This window comes from Nycticebus coucang, chromosome 12 (assembly GCF_027406575.1).
Source record: "Nycticebus coucang isolate mNycCou1 chromosome 12, mNycCou1.pri, whole genome shotgun sequence".
NCBI lineage: Eukaryota > Metazoa > Chordata > Mammalia > Primates > Lorisidae > Nycticebus > Nycticebus coucang.
The window spans coordinates 2,677,519-2,704,667 of record NC_069791.1 but is presented as its reverse complement, the minus strand read 5'-3'; the positions used below and the strand labels follow the sequence as shown (position 1 = coordinate 2,704,667).

Sequence of the window (27,149 nt, the reverse complement as noted above, 5' to 3'; positions counted from 1 at the left end):
TTTTGGTTAAGATCAGGTAATACACGCTAAAAAAGGCATATAAATTCAACATATAAAATTACATATTAAGGACTGTATTGAAAGGACATTCAAAGTAGACACAGTGGCACGTGGTTCCAGCTATCCTGGAGGCCAAAGCAGGAGGATCCCTTGTGTCCAGGATTTCAAGGCCACAGCTCTGTGAGGGAGCCTGTGAGTAGCCACTGTCCTCCAGCCCAGGCAGCACGAAGGGCCCATCCTCAGGACCACCTGCCTCTCACCAGCTGATCCTACCCACATAGCCACAGATTAGTGTCACACTGTTTAGAATAGTGAGGAAACTTAGAAAGGAGAGAATCAAAGAAAATAATCCGTGAAGGTTAAATTAACATGAAAATGTCATAGTTCTTGATTTACTGAGGTGATAAAAAATTCAGGTTACCTGGCTTTCTGAAAAGTTGACAGATTTTAATTTTTTAATTAATGTGCAGTAATAGCAGTTCCTTTGATTTGTTGTTAAATATGATTTCTACCTGGACGCAGTATAGCAGACTCAGTGTTCAGCTGACTTCTTCAACACTGTTTTAGGGGTCTTCAGGTGCTGCTTACCCCTGTTCTTGCAAATATCCTTGAAGCAGATCAAGAAAAATGTTGGGGTTTTGACCAGTTTTTTGCTGAAACTAGTGATATACTTCACCGAATGATCATTCATGTTTTTTCACTGCAACAAATGACGGCTCATAAGATTTACATTCATGGCTATAATACGTAAGTATCTCCTTGTATTTTCTTCTTGAATCAACATAGTATGTTGTATGATAAATTTTCCTAAATAAAAGGAAATAGAAAAGATACCTCGGTTTCACTTAGAAAATTACCTTCTTAGGGTTTTGTTTGTTTGTTTGTTTATTTTTTAATATGGCATTTTATTTTATTTATTTTTTTCTTTTTGTTGCAGTTGTCATTGCTGTTTTAGCTGGCCAGGGCTGGGTTTGAACCCGCCACCTTCGGTATATGGGGCCTGCACCCTACCCACTGAGCCATAGGTGCCACCCCCAGAAAATTACCTAATTAAAGAATGGCATTGGGTGGTGCCTGTGGCTCAGTCAGTAAGGCGCCGGCCCCATATACCGAGGGTGGCGGGTTCAAACCCGGCCCCGGCCGAACTACAACCAAAAAATAGCCGGGCGTTGTGGTGGGCGCCTGTAGTCCCAGCTACTCGGGAGGCTGAGGCAAGAGAATCGCTTCAGCCCAGGAGTTGGAGGTTGCTGTGAGCTGTGTGAGGCCACGGCACTCTACCGAGGGCCATAAAGTGAGACTCTGTCTCTACAAAAAAAAAAAGAATGGCATAATATCTTAATAATAATATAAAAGGGCTGAGTGTGATGGCTGACACCTGTAACCCTAGAACTTTGGGAGACTGAGGTGGAAGGATACCTTGAGGCCCAGACTTCAAGATACCCTAAGAAAGAACAAGACCTTATCTCTACAAAAAATAGAAAAATTGTCTGGGTATGGTGCACACACCTGTAGTTCCAGGTACTCTGGAGGCCACAGCATCCTGAGCAAGGAGTTTGAAGCTGCAGAGAGCTACAGCCACTGCACTCTAGTCTGAGCAACAGAGTGAGACCCTGTCTAAAAGAGAAAAGAGAGGCAGGAAGAGAAAGAAAATTGTGTTTAGGTGCTTGGTAAATTCCTTTTTACTTATCTTTGGAATAAAAGATTTTGTACTTGGGCTGTGCCTGTGGCTCAATGGAGTAGGGCGCCAACCCCATATGCTGGAGGTCGTGGGTTCAAACCCGGCTCCAGCCAAAAACTGCAAAAAAAAACAAAAAAAGATTTAGGCGGCGCGTGGTGGCTCAGTGACTGGGGTGCTGGCCCCATATACTGAGGGTAGCAGGTTCAAACCCGGCCCCTGCCAAACTGCACCAAAAAAATAACTAGGTGTTGTGGCAGGCCCCTGTAGTCCCAGCTGCTCGGGAGGCTGAGGCAAGAGAATCACGTAAGCCCAAGAGCTAGAAGTTGCTGTGAGCTGTGTGATGTCATGGCACTCTACTGAGAGCAGTAAAGTGAGACTCTGTCTCTACAAAAAAAAAAAAAGATTTTGTACTTTTCTAAAATTTACAGGTAAATCTTAAAGGATTTTTTTTTTTTTTTTTTTTTGGTTTTTGTTTTTGAGCCAGAGTCTCACTGTGTCGCCCTCGGTAGAGTGTGGTGGCGTCACAGCTCACAGCAACCTCAAACTCTTGGGCTTAAGCAGTTCTCTTGCCTCAGTCTCCTGAGTAGCTGGGACTACAGATGCGCGCCACAATGCCAGCTATTTTTTGGTTGCAGTTGTCATTGTCAGTAGGCCCAGGCCAGGCTCGAACTCACCAGCTTGGGTGCATGTGGCTGGCACCCTACTCACTGAGCTACAGGCACAGAGGCTTAAATCAAAAGTTTTATAAGACTGCTTTTATTTCTGTGCTTTCTAATTACATAGTCACATAGCCACAGATGGTGCCTACTGATAAATGAGCCAGGTTTTATTTAAAATACTGTCCTGTCATTTTATTCATGAATTAATTAATTTATTTATGTGAGATAGAATCTCACTTTGTCACCCTTGGTAGAGTGCCATGTTCTCATAGCTCACAGCAACCTCAAACTCTTTGGCTCAAGCGATCCTCCTGCCTCAGCCTCCCGAGGAGCTAGGACTACAGGCACCCGCCACAACACCCAGCTGTTTTTTTTGTTTGTTTGTTTTGTTTTTTTGTAGAGACAGAGTTTCACTTTATCGCCCTAGGTAGAGTGCTGTGGCGTCACACAGCTCACAGAAACCTCCAACTCCTGGGCTTAGGCAATTCTCCTGCTTCAGCCTCCCGAGTAGCTGGAACTATAGGCGCCCGCCACAACGCCCGGCTATTTTTTTGTTGCAGTTTGGCCGGGACCGGGTTTGAACCCGCCACCCTCGGTATGTGGGGCCGGCGCCCTGCTCACTGAGCCACAGGCGCCGCCCACACCCAGCTGTTTTTTAGAGACAGTATCTCGCTCTTGCTCAGGCTCTTGAATTCCTAAGCTCAGGCAGTCCACCTGCCTCGGCCTCACAGAGTGCTAGGATTACAGGTGTCTGGCTATTCTGTCATTTTAAAAGTATTAAAGCCTAAATTTTAAATATAAGTCATGTAGTTATTTGTGTATATAGCATAAAATACTTGGTGCTGGAGAAAGGATCAATGTTTGTTTCATATAAACAAAACACATACCCACATGATTTTTTTTGTTGTTGTTGTTGTTGTTTTTAGCCGGGGCTGGGTTTGAACCTGCCACCTCCAGCATATGGGGCCAGCGCCCTACCCCTTTGAGCCACAGGCGCTGCCCCCCATGTGATTTTTTTTTTTTTTAATCTACCACTGTGATAAGACTGCATATAACTAAATACAGTTATATATCACGTAATGACATTTTGGTCAACAGCAAGCCATGTATATGTTAAGAGTGGTCCCATAGATGATAATACTATGTTTTCACTGTATTTTTTCTGTGCTTAGATACACAGATACTTAAACATTGTGTCATAATTGCCTGCAGCATTCAGATAATAACAAGTGGTACAAGTTTGTAGGCTGGAGCAATGGGCCGGGTAGCACGTAGCCTTGGTGTGTAGACTGCACTGTCTGGTCTGGGGGGGCACTCTGTCCTGTCCACGCAGAAGGGACATCACCCAGCAGTACCTTTCTCTAATCTATTCCTGACAGCATGTGGCTGTCGTGTACAGGTGCACACGCATGTGTGTATAAAGCTGGGGGACCTGCAGGGTTGGAGAGAGGATAGTAACTCTGTTAATATCCTGCTGGGGATATTTTACAGTGTGTGAGATGTCACCATTGGGGGGAGCTGGACGCAGCATCTGTGTGTGTTATTTCCTACAACTGCTTGTGAATCTATAATGATCTCAACACATTTTTTTAAATGAAGGGGAAACAGTTGAGGCAAGAGGATCACTGGAGGCCAGGAGTTTGAGGTTGCTGTGAGCTATGATGCCAGGGCACTCTAGCCTAGGCAACTGAACAAGACTGTGTCGCAAATAAAAAATATAAATAAATAAATAAAATGAAGGGGAAAAAATACTGCACCCATTCTCTGTACCTTCGTTTATGTTTTGAGAAAATTCAAATAGCAGTTTTGATACTTCATAAAACTCAATAAAGGGACTCTTACTGTAAGGAAAGTATAAAATCAATAAATAAAAATTTTTAGATAATTAGCATCTAAATATATAAACATAAATATAATATGAATATAAATCAATATAACATTAGATTATAATATATTATTTGTTTTATTTTTGCAACTTATTTACGTGAATCAACATGCATGGTGGTGGCCAGGTGCAGTGGCTCATACCTCTAATCCAGCACTCTGGGAGGCCCAGGCAAGTGGATCACCTGAGTTCAGGAGTTCCAGACCCGCCTGAGTTCAGGAATTCCAGACCAGCCTAAGCTAGTGTGAGACCTCATCTCTAAAAATAGACATTGTGGTGGGTGCCTATAGTCCAGCTACTTCAGAGGCTGAGGCAAGAGGATCACTTGAGCCCAAGCGTTTGAGGTTGCTGTGAGCTTTGATGCCACAAGACTCTACCAAGGTTGAGAAAATGAGACCCTGTCTCCAAAAAAGAAAAACATGCATCATAGTTAGGTTTTGTCCGCTATTTTTATTCTAAAAATACACTTAAAAAGTTCACCAAACCCTGGGCGGTCCCTGTGGCTCAGTGAGTAGGGCACCGGCCCTATCTACCTGAGGGTTTGAACCCAGCCCCGGCCAAACTGCAACAAAAAAAATAGCAGGGCGTTGTGGAGGGCGCCTATAGTCCCAGCTACTTGGAAGGCTGAGGCAAGAGAATCACCTAAGCCCAGGAGCTGGAGGTTGCTGTGAGCTGTGACACCATGGCACTCTACTGAAGGGCGATAAAGTGAGACTCTGTCTTTAAAAAAAAAAAAAAATTCACCAAACCCTGAACTAGTTGTTGAAATACAATAGCACTCAAAGCTGAGGCTTGTGGCAAAGCCCGATTACAATATTGCTGCTGAAACGTTTCTTGGACTTCATAGATCTACTCAGGAGGAATCTCCAAAATGTCATTTTGAATATACTTGGTCTTATTATTTAATAAACATATAGTCATGTTCCCAGTCCTGTTACCAGTTCTTTACATACCTGAATTGTTTAATCCTCACAGTAGTTTCCGCAAGGCGGGTCGTGGAATCGAATGCAGGGATCTGGCGTAAGTCCGCGCTCTTAGCCTCTCCACTATGTCGGCTTCCCATTTTTAAACGTTGAGCATTTTGTATACATATTAACGCAGGTATCTGAACACAAAGTTATTTTTTAATTGATGACTATGGACAGATAAGGTAGCATTTTCAGTTTAAAGGGCAGTGGTATCCACAGTAACAACGCAGTGCCGTGTGGGCTGGTCTGGATCTTGGCCATACGGATTAGCAGCGGCTGCCATCGCACTCGGTGTGACAGCCCTGATGTGCCTCTCGCTTTCTCCCCAGTTATGTTGTCCTTCTGCATTTTCTTACACAGTGCTACTGTATTTCATGAACTGGTGTATAAACAAACCAAAATTATTTCTTCAAATCAAGAACTTATCTATGAAGGACGACGCTTAGTCCTCGAGCCTGGAAGACTGGCCCAGCATTTCCCTAAAACTACTGAGGACAATCCCATCTTTGTAGTAAGCCGGGAACCCCTGAGTACCACAGGGTTGATATATGAAAAAAGTAAGTTGGGATTTTTCTTGTTGTTCTTACTAACCATACAAAAAGCAAAACTTGTCATTGTGGAAATGATTGTTATCTTCAAGAAGAGAGTGATGACATTAATGTAGGACTTTCATAAATAGTAAAATGTCATAAATTACTGTAGTTGAAAGTAGTTGTAAGGTAAAAAAGCCTTGTAGACATAATTTGACTTTAAATATTTTGTTTCATGTGATGGTAAAATATAGTAGAGCCTCTGTAAGGTGACCACCAAATGGACTGTCACAGCTGGTCAACATACGGAGGTGGTCACCATCAGGAACTGGGCCTGCTGTCCTGATACTCACATGTGGTGCACGTCCATCCTGTGAAAATCAGGTCAAGTTGAGGTGGTCAGTGTGGGGAGGGTGTCAGCTGTGGAGCGCCTCTGTAGTTTGCCATGTATGTTTTAGTGTAATTCTGCTTGAAGTATTTTGCTAACTTTCAAAGTGATGTTTTGTATTATAACCTTAAGCAATTATCTCTTGCATCCAGTATATGTAGGATATCGTGCCAAGCTTTAGAGTCTGAGAAAAATTAGATCTGTGTTTTTGGAGTCTTAAATTATTCGTTCTACTGATAGGAAAAAATAAATTACCCAGATTTTTACATTACTCTTTGAAACTTTGGGATTTGATTTAGATTTAAAGAGAAGCATTGAGGCTTATTGTGTTAGAATATATATTTGTTTGTTTGTTTTTTGAGACAGTCTCACTCTGTCACCCTGGTTAGAGTGCCGTGTCATAGCTCACAACAACCTCAAACTCCTGGGCTCAAGCATTCTTTCTTGCCTCAGCCTCCCAAGTAGCTGGGACTATAGATACCCACCACAATGCCTGGCTAGTTTTTCTATTTTTAGTAGAGATGGGGTCTTGTTCTTGCTCAGGCTGGTCTTAAACTCCTGAGCTCAAGCAATCCTCCCGCTTAGCCTCCCCGAGTGCTGGGATTATAGGCATGAGCCACCTAGACCGAGTGTGTTAGAAGAAATGAAGCTCCTTAGAAATATGGAGAGGGTAGTTTGTTAGAGAATACGCATTTATGTTTCAATTTATTTTTTTAGACCAGGAAAAGTCCAATAAGAGTTTTGCCATTAATGTTTAGACATTCTCTTTGTTATGTAAAGAATGAAGTAATTTTTTCTCATTTTAAGTATTTCACTCCATGTTTCAGTTTCTCTTCCGAAAGTACATCCACGTTATGACTTAGACGGGGATGCTAGCATGGCCAAGGTTAGTAATGAATTGAATTAGTATTAAATATCTGGATTTAAATTATCCTAACAGTAGTGAAAGCAATAAAATATATTGTGTCTTTATATTTGCTTAAATTGATATGCTTTCCAAGTTATTTTGTGTTCTTATTTACTTTCTGTAACTCGTTATAAGAAAATTCTCTTGTTGAGACAGTTCATGTTTAGAGACTGTTAAGGATAAAATATTTATTATGTTAATATTTATTCTTAGCTTTTAGAAATTAGTGGTTTGTGTGTGTTGTGTTTATTAGCCTCATAGAAATGTATAAGCTTGAAAAATTCTGTGTAAAAGTTGTTCTGACTCTATAGCACAGTTAGCATCAAATACTGGTTTTCCATTTCTTCACCAGGCAGTCACAGGGGTTGTGTGTTACTCCTGCCGAACCGCCAGCACCCTGCTGCTTTACCAGGAGTTGATGCGGAAGGGGGTGCGATGGTTGATGTAAGTGACCGAGTTTTGAAAATTGATCTTCACATAGACCTCACTTTAAAGCTGGGAGCGTCCCCATCCTTGGCGTTTAACCTCTCAGACTAGTTAGGGTCAAGGGCTCGGCTGTCCTCGTACATTTTCACATTTAATGGGAAAACATTCAGCAGCTGTTGGTGGCTCATCCACCTCGGTATATGTGGCTGGCGCCCTACCCACTGAACTACAGACCCCGGCCATGTACACCAAGGCTGGTCCTGCTAAACAACAATGACAACTATGACAACAACAACAAAAAACATTCAGCAGCTGCTTTTCCATTTGAGGCTAGTAGTAATGGTTGCACATTCTGTGAATAAACTAAAGCCCACTACCTATGGGCAGAACTTGTGAGACAGGACAAAACAGTGTCTGAACACCAACCCTGTACCACAGTGTGTGAGGTGACAGCAAATGATTTCCTCTGCAGGGACCTTGACTTGTCCCTGACTCACTGCTTGGAGGGCTTTGCCTGTTCTAATCCAGTACAATTTGTACTTCCTAGGGCTTAAATCCTCAGAACCTCCCTCCATTTACTGTCTTTTTCCAAATGAAGTGCACACTCCCATTTTTTAATATCATTATTGAGATATAATTTGCCTGTTTACAGGCACAATTCAGTGGGTTTTAGTATATTCACAGAGTTGTGCAACTATCGCTACTAATTTTAGAACATTTCATCATTGAAATAAGTAACTCTGTACCAATTAGCATTCACTCCCATTTCCCTCCAAACCTCCCAGCCTCAGGCAACCACCAGCATACTCGATGAATTTGTCTGTTCCATACATCTCACTTTTTTTTTTTTTTTTTTTTTTTTTTGAGACAGAGTCTCACTGTGTCACCCTCGGTAGAGTGCTATGGCATCATAGCTCACAGCAACCTCAAACTCCTGGGCTTAAGCGATTCTCTTTCTTGCCTCACCCTCCCAAGCTGCTGGGACTACCACAGCGCCTGCCTATTTTTAGAGACAAGGTCTCGCTCTGGCTCAGGCTGGTCTCGAACCTGTGAGCTCAGGTGATCCACCGCCTCGGCCTACCAAGTGTTGGGATTACAGGCGTGAGCCACTGTGCCCAGCAGAATCTCACCTTAACTGGTAATTTAAACACTAATTTTATTTTACTAAATCACTTAATATAGTTATTCTAGATCAGAATCTTGGGCCTGGTGAGTTGGTTCCCACCTGTAATCTTAGCATTCTGGTAGGCCAAGGCAGGCCTGAGCAAGAGCGAGACCCCATTTCTGTTTAAAAAATAGAAAAATTAGCCAGGCATTGTGGCACATGGCTATAGTCGCAGCTACTTGGGAGGCTGAGGCAAAAAGATTGCTTGAGCCCAGGAGTTTGTGGTTGCTATGAGCTAGCCTAATGCCACAGCACTTTAGCCTGGGTGATAGAGCAAGACTCTGTCTCAAAAAAACAAAAAATATTGATCATCTAGTTAAGGATTCTCTTCCGGTGACCCTAGCAACGTAAGGATGGATATAATTCTTACTTCTTTTTACTTTTCATGATCTATAGATGTTATCTTTCCATCTGATAAAAGTGGAAAATAAAAGGATCTCTCTTAATCATTATGTTTATAGGTCTACATCCTTCAGAGTTAGTGAGTCATGTACACACAGGGATGTCCTTGTGGCCTGCAGACGCTGAGCACTGTTTTCTGGGCTCACGGCATTGCCCATGGGCTTTAATGCCTTTGCACCACCTCATACCCTCGATTCTTCAAAAATAACAAAGAACCCTTTCATCATTCCCGTCACTTTCGTAGGCTCTTTCTTCTTCTGTTCACTTTCCCTGGAACCCATAAAGCTTGCGCTTCTGATTTTTTTGGTGTGTTCAAACCCAGTCTCTAAGCCTGTGCAGTCTCTAAGGCTCCTTGTTTTTACTATTCTCTTGAAAAATCAAAGTGTGTTATACCTTTCATTTTCTCCTGCTGTTTTTATCTACCCCAGTCACTGACCTGTGATGTTTTAATTACTTTGTAGTTCAGTAAGTCATGGAAAAAGTAGTTTTAAAGTAGACTACTCGGGGTTTTTTGTTTTGTTTTGAGATAGTCTCATTATGTCGCCCAGGCTAGAGTGCTGTGGCGTCTAGCTCTCTGCCCCAGCCTTTCTAGTAGCTGGGACTACAGGGGCCACCCCACGCTGTCTAGTTCTTTCTGTTTTTAATATAGACATGGTCTCGATTTTGCTCAAGGTGGTTTTGAGCTCCTGAGCTCCAGGGATCCTCCCACCTCGGCCTCCCAGAGTGCTGGAATTACAGGCATGAGCCACTGTACCTGGCCAACCACTTTGTTTATACAACCTTTCTTTTTTTTTTTTTAAGAGGTGAGGTCTCACTCTGTTGCTCAGGCTGGGCTGCAGTAGTGCATCGTAACTCACTGTAACTTCAAATTCCTGAGCTTAAGAAATCCTCTTGCCTCAACCTTCTGAGGCACTAGGAGAACAGGTGCATACCACTTCGCCTGATATTTTCAATGGTGTCGAGTAGGGTCTTGCTGGGTTGCCCAGACTGGTTTCAAACTCCCAGGTTGAGGTAGTCCTCCCACCTCGGCCTCCCAGAGTGTTGATTGCTAGGTGTGAGCCAACATGGCTGGCCCATTTTTAGAACTTTTAAAAACTGTATTATATACTAGCTCGTAGGATATATAAAAGCAAGCCTTGTTTGCTGCTTCCTGAGGTGGACTGGCAGCCCTGGGATTGTGTGTTACCGTGTCATCCACATCCCCACTTCAAAGCCTTCCAGAATTGGGAACCTTTTGAGTTCCAACATGATGCTCAAAGATCATGCTCAGAGCAAGTGTGTGCATTGGAACATTTCCTAGTTCACATGCTTCAGATGCTCAAGTCTGTGTATGCTGTGGGAGAGGGAACCTGTGGCCTTCTAAATCCTTAACGGAATCTAAATTTCACAGAACAAATCCTTTTATTAAAAAATGTGCATTAGAGGAAGATTAAGCTTTTCTTTTTTGATACTTAAAAAAGAACAATCTTGGGGCGGTGCCTGTGGCTCAAGAAGTAGGGCACAGGCCCCACATGCTGGAAGTGGTGGGTTCAAACCTAGCCCTAGCCAAAAACTGTAAACAAAAAAACCCAAAAAAAACAAACAAACAAACAAAAAAAAAGAACAATCTTGAAATTAGAAGGTGGTAGGTTCTCACCCTAATATAATTTCGATGGCTTAGTCTTCTAAACTATTTACCTTAGAAAGTCGTAATGCTTTGTGAAAATGTAAGTGCCCTAGATATTTATAAGGGTCTCAAAAATGCTTTTGGTAACAACACCCAAAAAAGTGCAAATTGGCTTTTATAATAAGTTAAGAATGTTGTTATGTGATTGAACGGTAGTACTACAGTGTGGAAGACAAGAACAAATGAGAAATACCTTAGATTAACAGGAATCTTTTTTTTTTTTTTTAGCGAATTAGTTAAAGATGATTACAACGAAACTGTTCACAAAAAGACAGAAGTTGTGATCACATTAGATTTCTGCATCAGAAACATTGAAAAAACTGTGAAAGTGTGAGTAGACGACTTCCCTGTGAATAGCGGTTAAAACGTTCAATGCTCCGTTTCTGTTTGATTCATCATTTATCCTTGGCCTACATGGCAGACTGTGTGTCTGTATTGAAGAGCAGCTTTGGGTCAGAGGTTACTGCATCACAGGCAGAAATAACAGTTTCTTAGGGAGAAATGAAGACCATCTCCTCAGTAGCATTTTCTCCCAACCTGTGTGAAGGGGAAGGGAGTGGAGGGAGCAGCATTCACTCTGCCTGGGGAAATACAAAACCTGAAATCAGCAACGGAGACAGAAAGTGGTATTCTAGAGCAGCCTTCAGGGAGTATGTTTAGAATTTTAGGAACTAACTTTTACGTTACTCTTATTAATCTTATTCCAGAGAATGCCTTTTTTTTTTTTTTTAAGACAGGATCTCACTCTGTTGCCCCAGCTACAGAGCAATGGCATCATGATAGCTCACAGCAACCCCAAACTTTTAGGCTCAAGCGTCCTCAGCCTCCCAAGTATTTGGTTATCTGGGACCACAGGCACATGCCACTGTGCCTGGCTAATATTTTTTTTTCTTTTTTGTAAAGATGAGGTCTTGCTATGTTGCCCAGGCTGGTCTTGAGCTCCTGGGTTTAAATGATCCACTCTCCCTGGCCACACAAAGTGCTCAGATTACAGGTATGAGCCACTGTGCCCAGTTGTGAAATGTCTTTTGAAACAGAATATTTTAAATGGTTTTCTTTCTAGACTATACTATTTGTACTGGAGATGAAATATGAACAATGAAGTCAATGTTTACTATTGATCTCCATTAATCCTGAAATCTAGTCTTTTTACTGTCTTACAGCAGATGACTTGAACTGTATGTGCCCTTTCTTTTTTACCTCTTAATCTGCAAATGTGTAAATAGAAGTCTATAAAATTTCTTCAGGAAAGCATTAAGGTTTTCTTAGAATCTGCTGGCTTATAGACTTTGAATCAATGTTTAATTCTTAAATGGTTATGATAAAAACTAGTAATTTTTAAAACATCTTTAAAAACTATTCATTACACTCATTTAAATTTTTTTTTACTTTCTTTTCATACAGATATGAAAAGTTGATGAAGATCAACCTAGAAGCAACAGAGTTAGGTGAAATTTCAGATATACACACCAAATTGTTGAGGGTAAGTATTTACAAAATTCGGCAGATTATAAGATTATAATCTATTCCTTTGCTGATTAGATTTAAACTTTCTTAGATTATGTTTCTAACTCCAAAGAAAACATAGCCTTTTCTCATCTTTAGGAACTTGTTTACAGGATTTAAATGCCCTCACTGTCATGAAGTTCTTTATGACATTTCCAAATGCATGTGCTTTAAACCCCTCCTCTCTCTAGGTTTTTAAATCTCTGATGCTCTTTGTGCTGCTGCCATAGCAATTGCAGCAAGTTCCCAAATGTAATTTAACATACGGTTGAAGCAGAGTGTGCAAACTTGTTTAGAAGTAGATTCAGATTAGGAAAATATTTTCGGATCTGTAATAAAATAAAAAGTAAGGAGAGAAAGATGTGGACGGCTAGAGGCAGCGAGTCATTTCTATAACTAGAAAAGCAGTTAGGAGCTCTCTCCTCTGCTGAAAAATACGATAGCATTTCAGGAAGTCTTTGGATCTCTTCTTAAAATGTATTAGGGCCAAGTACAGTGACCGCACTCGGGCAGGCAAGAAGTTCGAGACCAGCCTGTACAAGAGCAAGACCCCAGCCCTACGAAAAATAGAAAACTTAGCTGGGCGTGGTGATGTCTGTGGTCTCAGCTACTTGGGAGGCTGAGACAGGAGGATCGCTCAAGCCTAGATATTTGAGGTTGCTATGAGCTGTGATGACACCACTGCATTCTAGCTGGGAGGGCAGAGATAAATCCTCTCAAAAAATGAAGTAAAATAAAATGTACTGTGAATCCAGGCCTGGTGACTCACACCTGTAATCCCAGTGCTTTGGAAGGCCAAGGTGGGAGGATCATTTGAGGCCAATAGTTTGAGACTAGCCTGAGCAAAGAATGAGACTCCATTTCTACAAAAAATAGAAAAATTAGCCAGGTGTGGTGGTGTGCACATGTAGTCCCAGCTACACAGGAGGCTGGGGCAGGCGATTGCTAGAGTCCAGGAGTTTGAGGTTCCATTGAGCTGTTATCAGACCATTGCTCTGAAGCCTGGTTAACAGAGCAAGACTCTAAAAAGAATTTTTTTTATTTAAAAAATATAACCGTAGAAGTGTCCGTGTTAGGCATTGTGAGAACTGATTCCTAATCCCAGATCTGCCTGCAGCTGGCCTACCCGCCTACCTTCAGCTGGCCACTTAAGCAAGGCCTTGAGTTCTTTTCACTCCTGGTTTCTTATGCCCTAAAATAGACAGTTTCTTACCCTGCTCATCTCATCTTTCTAATAATTAAATGAGATAAATAAAATTACTGTACTTCAATACTAAATACTGTATAATTTTTCCAATACAAAATAGTATTTGAAGTATTCTTTTGTAAAATGGATGTTAAACATGAAAGGAACTTGATATATCTTTTTTATCTTTGTAGTTTAGGCTGATTTTTTTTTTTTTTTTTTTTTTTTTTGAGACAGAGTCTCACTATGTTGCCCTTGGTACGAGTGCCGGGGCATCCACAGCTTACAGAAATTCTCTTACCTCAGCCTCCCAAGTAGCTGGGACTACAGGCACCCACCACAACGCCCGGCTATTTTTTGGTCATTGTTGTTCAGCTGGCCCAGGCTGGGTTCGAACCCACCAGCCTGGGTGTACGTGGCCAGCGCCCTACCCATTGAGCTATGAGTGCCACCTAGGCTGACATTTAGTTGTTTCTTTTCCTCAAATTTAGATCTAGAACAGTGATTGTCAAAGTCTCAGTCGTGAATGCCTGGGAGGTTGAGGAGTATGGGGCATTGTAGCCAGTAGGGATGCAGCTGGAACAGAATAGACGTCGGAACGTACCACCTGTAACAAGGAGATCACTGTTCTGTGATGCTTTTGGTTCAGTTATAGACACACTTCACATGTTACTGGGTTAAAACAAAATATTTCTAACTAAGAAACATGGTCCAAAAAGCTTGAAAATATTGCTATAGAAAATGACTGAAAGTCAGAAAACAAGAGTTTTTCCCAGTAGTGTCTGCGTTTAAACACAGACCTGTGTCTCTGTTTTGTGTTCTTTCTCTGCTTTAATCTCTGAACTTGGCTTACCAGGACATGGGCCTAGTGGGCATTTATCTCCAGGGGCCGTGTCGTTTGAGCACTTACAGTCAGAATTAACATGTTTTCCTTTGGGGAACCTAAAGGGTTTCTCATTTTTATGACATTTTGGTGAGACTTAGATTTCTTCTGACAGTCAAAGCACAGGTGATTAGATGGCTAAGGTCACAGAGCCCTATGCCACGCCAGTTGCTTTTCAAGGGATTGTGTTGTTTTTCCTCATAACCTGTTGAGTTGTGGCTTTTTTCCTAATAGAAACCTTAACATTGCTTTCCCACCACAGAAATAAAATTTGTAAGTAGAAAGAATGCCACATAGACTCACCACCTCTCAGACACCTGTGGGAAGTTTGTTCTCGATCCCCGCAGCTCTGCTTCTCTGAGTCTTCTTGCAGGGAAATCTTTTAGAAATGCAGATTTTGGAGGCTTGGCACCCGTAGCACAGTGGTTACAGTGGCAGCCTCATACACCAGAGCTGGTGGGTTCAAATCCAGCCTAGGCCTGCTAAACAACAATGACAACTACAAAAAAAAATAGCCGAGCGTTGTGGCTGGCGCCTGTAGTCCCAGCTACTTCGGAGGCTGAGGCAAGAGAATCACTTAAGCCCAAGAGTTTGAGGTTGCTGTGAGCTGTGACTCCACAGCACTCTACCCAGGGCAACCTAGTGAGACTCTGTCTACAAAAGAGAAAAAGAAAGAAATGCAGATTTTCGGAGCCCTGCCTTGGACCTGCCAAATCAGACACTATGATGGTGGGGTCCAGCCAGGGCCCTTATACCATGGCCTCCAGGTGATTCGGATGTTGCTGAAGTTTTGACGACCACTGTTTTCATAATTATATTGAAGGATTATTACTGTATAAAAATATAAGAGTTATTTTATATTTTGTAAAACATCACAGTATAGGCATTTCCCAGGGCTTTTTTGTTTGTTTTATTTGGTAATACTCCATTTTTAATAGACATCATATTGCAGCCTACGGGTTTGTCTTCTTGGTCTTACTCTTCCTGTAGTGCTGGTCCTCAGGGTAAGGCTGTGAGAAGTGACTTTCTTCATAAACTCTTTCCCATGTACTGGATGTGTAATTTAACACATCCTAAACATTAATTTTAATTTTAAAAAAGACATAAAAGTTTGACTGGCTTAAAAATATATATATAAATAAAAAAGACATAAAAGCATAAAACTAAAATATATATTTGACTATATGAAAATTAAGATCTCTGTTTGTTTAAAAATAATTGTTAGAAAATAAGCTGGGAAAATGTGGTAAAAAGTTTTTAATAAAAATAGGTCCTGGGCCGGCGCCTGTGTCTCAGTGAGTAGGGCGCCGGCCCCATATACCCAGGGTGGCAAGTTCGAACCTGGTCCTGGCCAAACTGCAACAACAGCAAAAAAAATAGCCCGGCGTTGTGAGCTATTTAAAAATAGGTCCTATAGCCTGGGCACGTTGGCTCATGCCTGTGACCCCAGCACTCTGGGAGGTCAAGACGCTGGGTTGCTTGTGCTCAGGAATTCAAGACCAGCTAGACCAAGAATGAGACCCTGTCTCTATTAAAAATAGAAAAACTAGTCGGGTGTGTGGCAAGTGCCTGTAGTCCCAGCTACTCAGGAGACTGAGGTAGTAGGATTGCTTGAGGAGTTTGAGCTTGGTGTCAGGATTCCTCGGCACTCACTGAGGATGACAAGGTGAGACTTTGTCTCAAAAAACAGTTACACAAATTGATAAGGAATTGATATGAAATAAGTAGATGAGCAAAAACCATTTAGACATAATTTACTAATGAAGAAAATACATCTGTTGAAAACATGCTCAAACCCAATAGTAACAGAAAATTGCTATATTGTATCATAAATGTTATATCACAGAAAGATACCATTTTTGTCATTCAAATTATCTTAAAATTCAAATTAGGCTTAAAAAACCCTAAACCCAGCACCCACCGGAGCTGGTGCGAGGCATCCGGTCTGTGTCAGTGGCAGCATCAATGTTCGCCTCGCAGCTCTTACTAAAGAGCGGTTGTGTTTCTTGGGGCCTTTAAAATACATGTGTGTAGACGTATTGACCCTATAAATCTCACCTTTGTCCTTCTACTAAGGTTTACAAGTACTTTACCCAGTTCTGAGGTAGAGATAAGTGATAAATTTACTGAGCTTAAAATGAATGGGATCTTTGGTGAGATTTTTTTTTTTTTCTGATTTTAGAGGAGTTACTTTTGGCCTCTAAACATGGAGAGCATAAATCTTACTTATCTGCACTTTATTCTTGATTCTGTGCTAATGGCTCTCTAATTAATTTGCACAAAAACACTGTGACGTAGACCATTAATCTTTTTTTTTTTTTTTTTTTTAATTGAGACAGAGTCTCACTATGTCGCCCTCAGTAGAGTGCTGTGGCATCATGGCTCACAGCAACCTCAAACTCTTGGGAACAAGCGATTCTCTTGTCTCAGCCTCCCAAGCAGCTGGGACTGCAGGCACCCGCCACAACGCCCAACTATTTTTTGTTGTTGTTGCTGTTGTTTCTTTGTTTGTTTATTTGTTTAGCAGGCCTGGGCTGGGTTTGAACCCACCAGCCCCAGCGCATGTGGCTGGCGCCCTAATCACTGAACTATGGGCGCAGAGTCCATTAATCATTTTTTACAGATAAAGAAACAGAAGATTAAAACTATATTATATATATATTTTTTTAAAAGGTATTTCCTATATGAAATACGTCATAAAATGTATTAATGCTGGTTAGTCTTATGGTTTACTATCATGCTGTACTCTTAGTGGAAATCAACCTAAGAAACTCTCTTGTTTTTAAAGATGAAACTGATTACTCTGCCTTTGAATTAAGTAATTTACAAAATAAATGTGGTGCAGACTTGAGATCCCCCTGGCATTACAGTTGCCATTGCTGACTTTGGGCAATCTGGACCTGAACCTGTTGGTTTTGTGCAGCTTTCAAGTTCTCAGGCCACGATAGACGCCAGTCTCCAGGACATCAACACCAGATTATCCCCAGGTGGGCTGCTGGCAGACTCGTGGGCACACCAGGAAGGAACTCATCCCAGAGATCGGAAGTAGGTCACAGCTTTATGGGAGCTTTCTACTCTTGTCATTAGAAACGTGCTTTTTCACATCAATTCAGTTAATTTATTTGGTTTTTTCTTTAAACAGTGTAGAAAAACTACAAGTCCTGTTAAATTCCATCACAGAGATTTATTATCAGTTCAAAAAAGACAAAGCAGAACGAAGTAAGTGAAATTTGCTATTTATTAACCTAATAAATCACCCTTAGTGGTGAGTTGCGATTCAGTTGAATTAATTTTGTATGTTTATAAGAGTGACTACTTAAGGTATTTGCTTCAGAGATGTGATTCTGTCAGGAAAGAGCTTGAATGTACTAAAAATTATTCTTAAAACTGAACTTTAGGGATGGCACCTGTGGCTCAGTGGGTAGGATGCTGGCCCCATATACTAAGGGTGGCAGGTTCAAACCCAGCCCTGGCCAAATTGCAACAACAACAACAACAACAAAAAAAAAATAGCCAGGTGTTGTGGCAGGTGCCTGTCCCAGCTACTTGGGAGGCTGAGGCAAGAGAATCGCCTAAGCCCAAGAGTTGGAGGTTGCTGTGAGCTGTGACACTACGGCACTCTACCCAGGGTGATAAAGTGAAACTCTTTCTCTATTAAAAAAAAACAAAAAACCCTAAACTTTAGAATGTTCTAAATTAGGGTCATAACCTCCAAAACCTGATGCCAGGCAGGGAACAGAAAGGGGTGAGCCTGGCAGGTGGGGACTGAGGTGAGCTGGAGAGGAAAGGCCATGGCAGGGAGGCCTCCGCTCAGACCCACCTTCTCATTCCTCAGGAAAGGCTAGAAATAAAGATTTTGTTAGACATATCCTTATTTTTAAATGTGGGTGGTTAATTTTTTTTAATGTCAACACTGTACAGACCAAATAAAAGCAACTGTGGGCCATAAGTAGCCCCCAGGCCACAAGTCTGTGACATCCTTCTCAAACTTTTTGAAGCAATAATTTCAAGAAGTTGTGCATCATGTTACGATTCTACATTAACAAAAGTAACATATTTTCTTATTTCTAGGACTAGCTTATAATGAAGAACAAATCCACAAATTTGATAAGTAAGTGTCTAGATGATGTTTAATAATTGGTTATTTTAGTTGCTGTTTTGGTTATCTAAATAGGATTTTTTTGGGGGGCGGGGCAGTCTCACTATGTCACCCTGGGTAGAGTGCCATGGCGTCACAGCTCACAGCAACCTCAAACTCTTGGGCTTAAGTGATTCTCTTGCCTCAGCTTTCCAAGTAGCTGGGACTACAGGTGCCCACCACAAAGTCTGGCTATTTTTTGTTGCAGTTGTCATTGTTGTTTAGCTGCGCGGGCCGGGCTTGAACCTGCCAGCCTTGGTGCATGTGGCTGGTGCCATAGCTGCTGTGCTATGGATGCCGAGCCAGTATGATTCTTCTTTAAAGTTGAAATTAATTACAATGAATAGTACACTTTAATCTTGACTTCATGGGATTGTTACTCTGTGAGCACATTTTTTGAGGTTCACTCATCTGGAAGGTTACAAGATGATAGAAAGGCCCCTGCCCCCACACAGCTGCTGCCTCATGGGCTCCACCTGCAGGTCAGAGACAGAGGAGGCTGGGCCCCCTGCCCCTCACACCTGGGAGGAGGCTGGGCCCCCTGCCCCTCACACCTGGGAGGAGGCTGGGCCCCCTGCCCCTCACAGCTGCTGCTCACGGCTCCACCTGCTGGTCAGAGATGGAGGAGGCTGGGCTTTACCACCTGCCTCTCTGTAACCTTAGTTAGCTGTTTTGTTTTTTTGAACATTCTCCTTTGAACTCTCTTTTCCCCTCTTGCTGCTATAATGTCTACCTTAGGAACTTTAGAAATTTGTGTTTTCTACTGTAAATATTATAACTTGCTAAAGCCACAACAATCATTATAGGAAACAGATGAACTTCATGTCTTTGAAATTTTTTAAACATTGAAAGTACAACCAGTATAGTTGGTTTAAGCCTCTTTGAGTGATTATTTCTTAATTACAGGCAGAAACTGTATTACCAGGCCACAAAAGCTATGGCCCTCTTTACAGACGAATGTATTAAAAAGTACGAGGCATTTCTGAACAGGTCAGAAGAATGGATGAGGTACGTGAACTTGTTTCAGTGGTTCATGGTTAACTGCACGGTGTAACTTGTGTGTTTTAAGTGGGAATATTTCACTAAGCTGCTCTTTATTAATGACCATTCTTTTTGGTTTTCAGAAAGATGCTTCATCTTAGGAAACAGTTATTATCTCTGACTAATCAGTGTTTTGACGTTGAAGAAGAAGTATCAAAGTACCAAGACTACACCAGCGAGGTACAGCTGTCGGAAGGATCTAAACATTGTTCCCTGCTTTTATGTGATAATGATTTAGGAGAAAGACCTAGATCATGCCTGTATTTGGTTCTGCTCACACATTCTTTTTTTTTTTTTTTTTTTGAGACAGACTTTCAAGCTGTTGCCCTGGGTAGAGCGCTGTGGCGTCACAGCTCACAGCAACTTCAAACTCTCAGGCTTAAGCAATTCTCTTGCCTCAGCCTCCCAAGTATCTGGGACTACAGGCGCCCACCACAACACCTGGCTACTTTTTCATTGTAGTTGTCATTGTTGCTTGGCAGGCCTGGGTTGTATTAGAACCTTCCAGCTCTGGTGTATGTGGCTGATGCCCTAGCGGCCGAGCTACAGGTGCTGAGCCTGCTCACTCATTCTTGATATGTATTTTTGAGCTGAATTTTAAGAAGTTGGATATTTTATAACTGAAAACATCTGACAAACCATTCTTATATCATTTGTAAGAAAAGTTTTTAAAATGGTGCTTATTTAAGTGTTGTATCATTTTCAGATAAATAGAAATTTAAAGATATAAAAGACTGGCTTGGCACCCATAGCACAGTGGTTATGGCCTGGCGGGTTCAAAACCATCCCAGGCCCACTAAATAACAACGACGACTGCAACAACAACAAAAAAGTAGGCAAGTGTTGTGGCAGGCGCCTGTAGTCCCAGCTACTTGAGAGAATGAGGCAAGAGAATTGCTTGAACCCAAGAGTTTGAGGTTGCTGTGAGCTGTGATGCTAGGGCACTCCACCGAGGAGCGACAGAGAGAAACTGTCTCAAAAAATAAATAAATAAAAAATAAAAGACCTATTAAAGGCTGTAACACTTGATCTGAGGATTGTAGTACCTTTGTTCTGTGAGTAATGCAGTTTTTTTATGTTTTAGTTACAAGAAACTTTGCCTCAGAAAATGTTTGCAGCCTCCAGTGGACTCAAACATACCATGGCCCCAATTTATCCAAGTTCTAACACATTAGTGGAGATGACTCTGGGGTAAGACCATTATCCTTTGGTAGCTATAATACTTTCATCTGCTTTTATTTCAGTTTGTGATCTTGCTCTTATATTTTGAAATGTTGATGTTTGTTAATACAATGTTTGATAATGTTATTTAATACGTAGTTACATTTAGAAAGTTAAAACATAATTCTAAAACATTTCTATACTTTCTGAGCCTAAGTCATTGTCTGTACTTTGTATACAGCATGAAGAAATTAAAGGAGGAGATGCAAGGGGTGGTTAAAGAACTTGCTGAAAATAATCATATTTTAGAAAGGTGAGTAATATAGAAGTTTTCGTGTACTGTGACTTTTCATGCAGTTGAATACACAGACCTTTGTACTGCCTCTGTTTGCTGTGTCAGTGGACTGAGCAGGATCCACAGGACATCAGAACCTCAGGTTTCCCCTCTCGGTGGGTTGTGAGTTCTTAATGCCTTTGAAAGACTGATTCTGTGTTACAGAAGCACTGGTTAATAGAATCATTTGCTTTTTTGAACCAGTATGTAAAAACCAAAATCTTTTTCATGGTGTTTCTCAAAGCATTTGTTCTTGGGATCACAGTTTTCATTGTGGGGGATCTGAGTTGCTGGTGAGGTAGCAGCACTCTGGTGCCCAGCAGCTCAGACCCTGCAGGTGAGCGCCCTGGGCAAGCGCAGCTCTCCGAGCTCGAGTCTGCTTGTTGTCTACAGAATCCTTAGCTTCTTCTACAGATAAGGCCCCCCAAAAGTTGAAAATGTGCAGAGCCAATAAAGTTGGTTGTGGACAGCTGCTGTCCTCGTCCTGACGCTCAGGGAAGCCAGGCAGTGCGTGGCTCTGTGGTGGAGGCCTGGGTGGCCCTTGCAGGCCCCCTACCTGGGCTCCACTGTGCTCCACAGGTGCTGGGCGTCTACCCCGAGGACGGGAGCAGGGGCTGTCGCCTGGCCTCGATCCAGGCCTTCCCGTCTGTCCAGCATTAAAGTTTCTGATTTTTCACAGTAAACAAACCATTCCTCAGTGAACATGGTTGTGTGTGTATTTTCATGCACCAGTGTAGAATTTGTGAGGGGTCGATTTCTAGGTGTTTCTAGATGTGAAATTTCTGGGTCAAGGGGTAAGCACATTTAAATTTTGGTAGCTATTAAACAGTTTTAAAAGGTTGTGTATTACAGTCCTAAACAGACAACCCCGTACATGCTTTGACAACACTGAATGTTATTAGTCTTTCAAGTGTTTGCCAATGTGTTTAGTGAAAACTGAAGTCTTGTTTTAATTTGTGTCTGTGTGGTTAATAGTGATGTCAGACATCTTTTTAGGTGTTTTTTTCAATTTTTTGTCTGGGAACTGCCTGATGTTTTGTTTGTTTGTTTTGGGACCTGGGAGTGTATTTTTTTTTTTAATTAAATCATAACTGTATACATTGATGCATTCGTGGGGTTCAGTGTACTGATTTGATATACAGTGTGAAATGCTCACATCGAACCGATTAACACATCCTGCCTGTTCATTTTTTGATCTATTTTTGTTTGCTTATTTATAGAACTACATAGTACTTCCCTAACTTTTCATAGTATTCAGTTTACAATTTGTTTACAACTTCAGCTATTTCCTGAATCTACCCTGTTTCCCCGAAAATAAGACAGTGTCTTATTTTAAGGTGTGCTCCTAAAGATGCGCTAGGTCTTATTTTCAGGGGATGTCTTATCTTTCCTATAAGTAGGTCTTATTTTCGGGAAAACGGTATTCTGTAAGGCTGAGATCAGCAAAGAGAAGAAACTATTAGGATGTGCTTTAACAGTCTTCTATATTGAACACTTACACCTGGAATAAAGCCCCACTTCCTAAAGCACATGCCGTCAGTCAGTTCCTCCTGTGTTTTACAGCGTTTGCAGGTTTATCTGACGATACGTGAGTAAGAGAGCATAATCTTAATTTGAGTGATAAGTGACTTGGTAAGGATTTATCACAGAACAGTGAGGATGGAGCCACTGTACCCTGTGTCCTCACAGGGACCCCCTGCAGTCCCTCGATGTTTTGGGGTCTAAAGTCATCGATCCCACCTCAGTCTCCCTTCTAATTTCCTCATCCTGTTGGGTGGGACCACCTTCTCCTACTACCTTAAATGTAGGGTATTTCACACACTTAGTCCTCTTTACTCCCTTTCCACGGGTTCAGTGACCTTCAAAAAGCTCCCATGCTCCCCTTGTTACCCTCACTCAGGTCCGCTTTCCCCTTCATATGTGAGCTATGACAGTAACTTGCTAAGCTCTTTCTCCTAAACCCCAATTGAGGGTTAAGTGGGAAAATCGCTTGAGCTCAGGAGTTCAATACCAGCCTAAGAAGCCTGTAATCCCAGCACTCTGAGAGGTGAGAGGATCCCTTGAGCTCAGGAGATCAAGACCAGCCTGAGCAAGAGTGAAACCTCATCTCTACCAAAAATAGAAAAACTAACAGGGCATTGCGGTTGAGCGCCTGTAGTTCCAGCTACTCGGGAGGCTGAAGCAAGAGGATCACTTGAGCAGGTTTGAGGTTTCTATGAGTTACGATGATGCCCCGGCACTCTACCCAGGGCACAGAGACTCTGTCTAAATAAATACATACATACATCCAATCTCTCCCCATCTGTCATGAGTATTATGACCAAAACCATCTTCCAAAATACTGATAAAATCATGCCCCTCCCTTGGTTCAAAAATTTTCTAAACTCCTTTCCTAAAAACCCAAGTCTAAATTCTTTTTTTGTTTGTTTTGTTTTTTTTTTTGGAGGCAGAGTCTCACTATGTAGCTCTCGGTAGAATGCTGTGGCGTCACAGCTCACAGCAACCTCCGACTCTTGGGCTTACGCGATTCTCTTGCCTCAGCCTCCCAAGTAGCTGGGACTACAGGCGCCCGCTACAACACCCAGCTATTTTTTGGTTGCAGTTGTCATTGTTGTTTAGCAGGCGTGGGCCAGGCTCAATCTCACCAGCTTCAGTGTATGTGGCTGGCATCCTACTCACTGAGCTACAGGAACCGAGCCCAAGTCTAAATTCATACTTCTATTGTAGCCTATTTACCCAACTTTACTTCCCACTGCTCCCCACAATAACATGTTCTAGCAAGGTGCCCTTCTGGCTGTCTGTTGAGCATGTCACACTACTCCCCACCCCACATCCAGCCCACAGATTCCACCCCTGTCCCCGGAAAGACACCACCGTTCCTACTGCCAGCTTCTCAGTGACGGTGCCCCGGCTTTCTGCATATCCTCAGATAATCCCATGCTGTCTCATTAAGAAACAGAACAAATTACAGGTGTTTGAACTCTTTAAAAATACTTGTATGTTTCTGTGAAAGCATTCTGTATTTTTCTTCAAAATGTTGGGAGGCAAATAAATGAACCTTCTAAGAGTACCTTTCTTCTTCCGTGTTCAGGTTCGGCTCCCTGACCATGGACGGTGGCCTTCGCAATGTTGACTGTCTTTAGCTTTTCAAGGTGTTTGAGGAAAGTTTCAGTTTGCACAAAATATGCTGGGGCATTAAATGAATGCCGTAGTAAGTGGCTTTCATTTCTACAATTCAGGATTTGATGTGGTCCTGTAAATATGTACAGTACTGTAAATACATTAAAATATATGAATTTTTGGCTGCTGTGAAGATGTAATTTTACCTTTTAACATTTATAATTATGTGAAGAAATTTGAACTCTGAGCTCAAGAAGAAAGCCATGACCGACCGATATGTTGAAATCCTCCACTCCGAGTGAGGCTAACAAGTCACTCTCTGCCTGCCTGCCTGCTGGGATGTTTTTAAGTGGAACCATAACTGAGATCCTCATGAACTGGAGAGACTGCAATTTGACACATTTATAAGTGGAAGAATGGCGTGGTGGCTGCCGAGAGTGGGGAACCGAACCGAACCACTGTTTTACTAGGATCACGATTTTTTTGAGAAGGATAAAGTGGCATTATTTCATTTTACAGGGGCGCAGATCTCAATTATTCTTGAGTCCATCTAATTTCCAATGAATTATTGAACAAAGTTTCTTCTTTTTTTTTTGAGACAGAATCTCACTTTGTCACCCTGGGTATCACAGCTCACAGCAACCTCAAACTCTTGGGCTCAAACGATCCTCCTGCCTCAGCCTCCCAAATAGCTGGGACTACAGGTGCCTGCCACAACACCCAGCTAGTTTTTTAGAGACAGGGCTTCACTTTTGCTCAGGCTGGTCAGAACTTCTGAGCTCAGGCAGTCCACCCACCTTGGCCTCCCAGAATGCTAAGATTACAGGCGTGAGCCACCCCACCTGGGCTTGAGCAAAGTTTCTAAAGGGAACTCATTATTTAAAAAGACTCGTTTCTCTTTTGGCCATAAATGTGTAATTGTCACAAAAGCTTTAGGGTCATTTCAACTGTTTTAAGCGGTATATTTCTTTAATTCTGCTTACTATTTCATGGAAAAAAATCAATAAATGTCCTGATTTTAATGTAAAGAATTTGTGTGTTTCTGTGTATCCAATTTGAGAAACAGAATTTGTCTTTTGAAAGAAATGGTATGAGTAGTAGTAAATTATTCTCTCCTAAATCCGCTCATTCCATATTTAGAAGTTTTCATTAATTCATGATGTACAAATCAAAAGGCAACATTTTCTTTGAAAAATCCATCCAGAGTCATAGGTTAACAGACTGTGCTCATCAAGAAATTATTTTATCCAACAGAATTTTCATGTGTTTTGGTTTTGGTTTCTGGCTTATCAGGCAGAGGTGGGGGTGATTCACACACACTGTAGATCATAAAGCTGTCCCCCCTAAAGTTGGCTATAGGATGTCAAAAACTAAGTCATTCTAAGAACTGAGAAAGGATTGCTTTTTATTTGAGTTACTGGTTCATTATCATAGTGGGGAATTTTAAGTGTCACTGCATACGTTACAGAAATAAATGCAGGGTGGCGCCTGTGGCTCAGTGAGTGGGGCGCTGGCCCCATGTATCGAGGGTGGCGGGTTCAAACCCAACTGAACTGCAACCAAAAAATAGCCGGGCGTCGTGGCGGGTGCCTGTAGTCCCAGCTGCTCGGGAGGTTGAGGCAGGAGAATCGCCGAAGCCCAAGAGCTGGAGGTTGCTGTGAGTCCTCTGACATCTTGGCACTCTACCTAAGGCAGTAAATGAGACTCTGTCTCTACAAAAAAAAAAAAAATGCAAAGGTGAATGCCCTGATTACTGTAAATAGTTATCCATGGTCAGGCATCTGCTTAGTCTGAGAGTGTGGGGCAAGTGTTTAATCCCTCGATTTAAATTTTCTATTTGACCTTTTAACATTATAGTTTAAATGTTTGTATCATTGAATGTCAGGTAAAAAATTTTACTCAAGTTCTGTCATGATTTTAGCACCTCTAGTAAAGAGCAGCAGGAAGCAGCCATTACTATAGGGGTTGTGTTTGTATTATAGTATTGACAGAAATGTACCTGTTCCTTACTAGTATTTTTTAAGGTTTACTGGGTTTTGGTTTTTGGTTTTTGTGGGGTTTTTTGGAGATAAGTTCTCACCCTGTTGCCCAGGCTACAGTGCAGTGAGTCACAGCTCACAGCAACCTCAAACTCCTGGGCTCAAGTGACCCTCCTGCCTCAGCCTCCTGAGTAGCTGGGACCACAGGTGCACACCCAGCTAATTATTTTTTTTTTTTAATTTTTTGTAGAGATGGGGGTCTCATCATGTTGCCCAGGCTGGTCTTGAACTTTTGGGTTCAAACAGAACTCTACCCTTGGCCTCTCAAGTGCTGGGATTACAGGCGTGAGCCACGTGCCCAGCCAGACTTACTGTTTCATTCCCCCATCATGGTGACGTGGAATAGAGCAGTCTTGCTTCCAATAGTTTACCCTCAAAAATGCACCCTCATTCAAAACATGTTAAGTCAGTAAATGAATCATGATCTGTTTTCAGTCTGCTTTCAGTGACGAGTGAAATTAACTTTAAAATAAGTTACAGCTCCCATTTAGTAGTGTTTTTCAATATTAGAATGTTTCCAAAAGATAAGGACTAATGGCATAAAAGATATATATATATATATATATATATATAAAACAAATACAAATAGAAGAATTAGTAGACTTAGCATGACAGACATTATAAGTTCTAACAAAAATTAAAGAGGAAATTATTGAATATAAAGTGTGTGAAAAGAGGTAGCTTCAAGTAAATAGAATTTTAAGGTTAGGAAAGAAATGAGAAAAATAAACCCATTATGTCTTCTAAAATTCTGGTTGCTATTATTTTGGAAGTTACCAAATACTGTGTGTCTCACGGACCTGGTTATGCTATGTCAAACGGGTGTCTCTTAAATACGAAAGAATCTTCTCAAAACTTTTAAAGTACATCTTTATTGGCAAATCATCGGGGGGGGGGGACAATAATCCTAGATTTTTTTTTTTTTTTTGGTGGTAGTAGTTTTGTTTATTTTTATTTTAGGATGATGTTTACCTGTGGGGTGTTCTGAGTTTAAAGTAAGTGTTTGGAATTAAGGGACTGTCAGCAGAATTAAGAACTCTCAGCTGAAGTTTGGACAGTTTACTTTC

The 27,149-nt window shown here is 41.6% G+C and overlaps 1 protein-coding gene across 4 annotated transcripts in view; it reads left to right on the top strand.

The window, feature by feature from the left end:
* The window catches only part of TBK1 (TANK binding kinase 1), a 53,520-nt gene extending 26,720 nt beyond the window's left edge, over nucleotides 1–26,800 (top strand). For 2 of the 4 annotated variants that reach the window (XM_053556460.1, XM_053556459.1), the window contains exons 8-21: nucleotides 568–747; nucleotides 5,551–5,747; nucleotides 6,936–6,994; nucleotides 7,368–7,459; nucleotides 10,903–11,004; nucleotides 12,079–12,157; nucleotides 17,173–17,294; nucleotides 17,392–17,468; nucleotides 18,321–18,360; nucleotides 19,294–19,395; nucleotides 19,512–19,608; nucleotides 20,513–20,619; nucleotides 20,831–20,902; nucleotides 24,015–26,799. In XM_053556460.1, coding sequence (XP_053412435.1) covers nucleotides 568–747; nucleotides 5,551–5,747; nucleotides 6,936–6,994; nucleotides 7,368–7,459; nucleotides 10,903–11,004; nucleotides 12,079–12,157; nucleotides 17,173–17,294; nucleotides 17,392–17,468; nucleotides 18,321–18,360; nucleotides 19,294–19,395; nucleotides 19,512–19,608; nucleotides 20,513–20,619; nucleotides 20,831–20,902; nucleotides 24,015–24,066 — 1,378 coding nt within the window. In that variant the 3' untranslated portion in view covers nucleotides 24,067–26,799. Of the gene's footprint in view, nucleotides 1–567; nucleotides 748–5,550; nucleotides 5,748–6,935; nucleotides 6,995–7,367; nucleotides 7,460–10,902; nucleotides 11,005–12,078; nucleotides 12,158–17,172; nucleotides 17,295–17,391; nucleotides 17,469–18,320; nucleotides 18,361–19,293; nucleotides 19,396–19,511; nucleotides 19,609–20,512; nucleotides 20,620–20,830; nucleotides 20,903–24,014 lie in introns of those variants that run through there. The other 2 variants (XM_053556461.1, XR_008373350.1) reach the window with 2 other exon arrangements.
* Nucleotides 26,801–27,149: the final 349 nt, after the last annotated feature.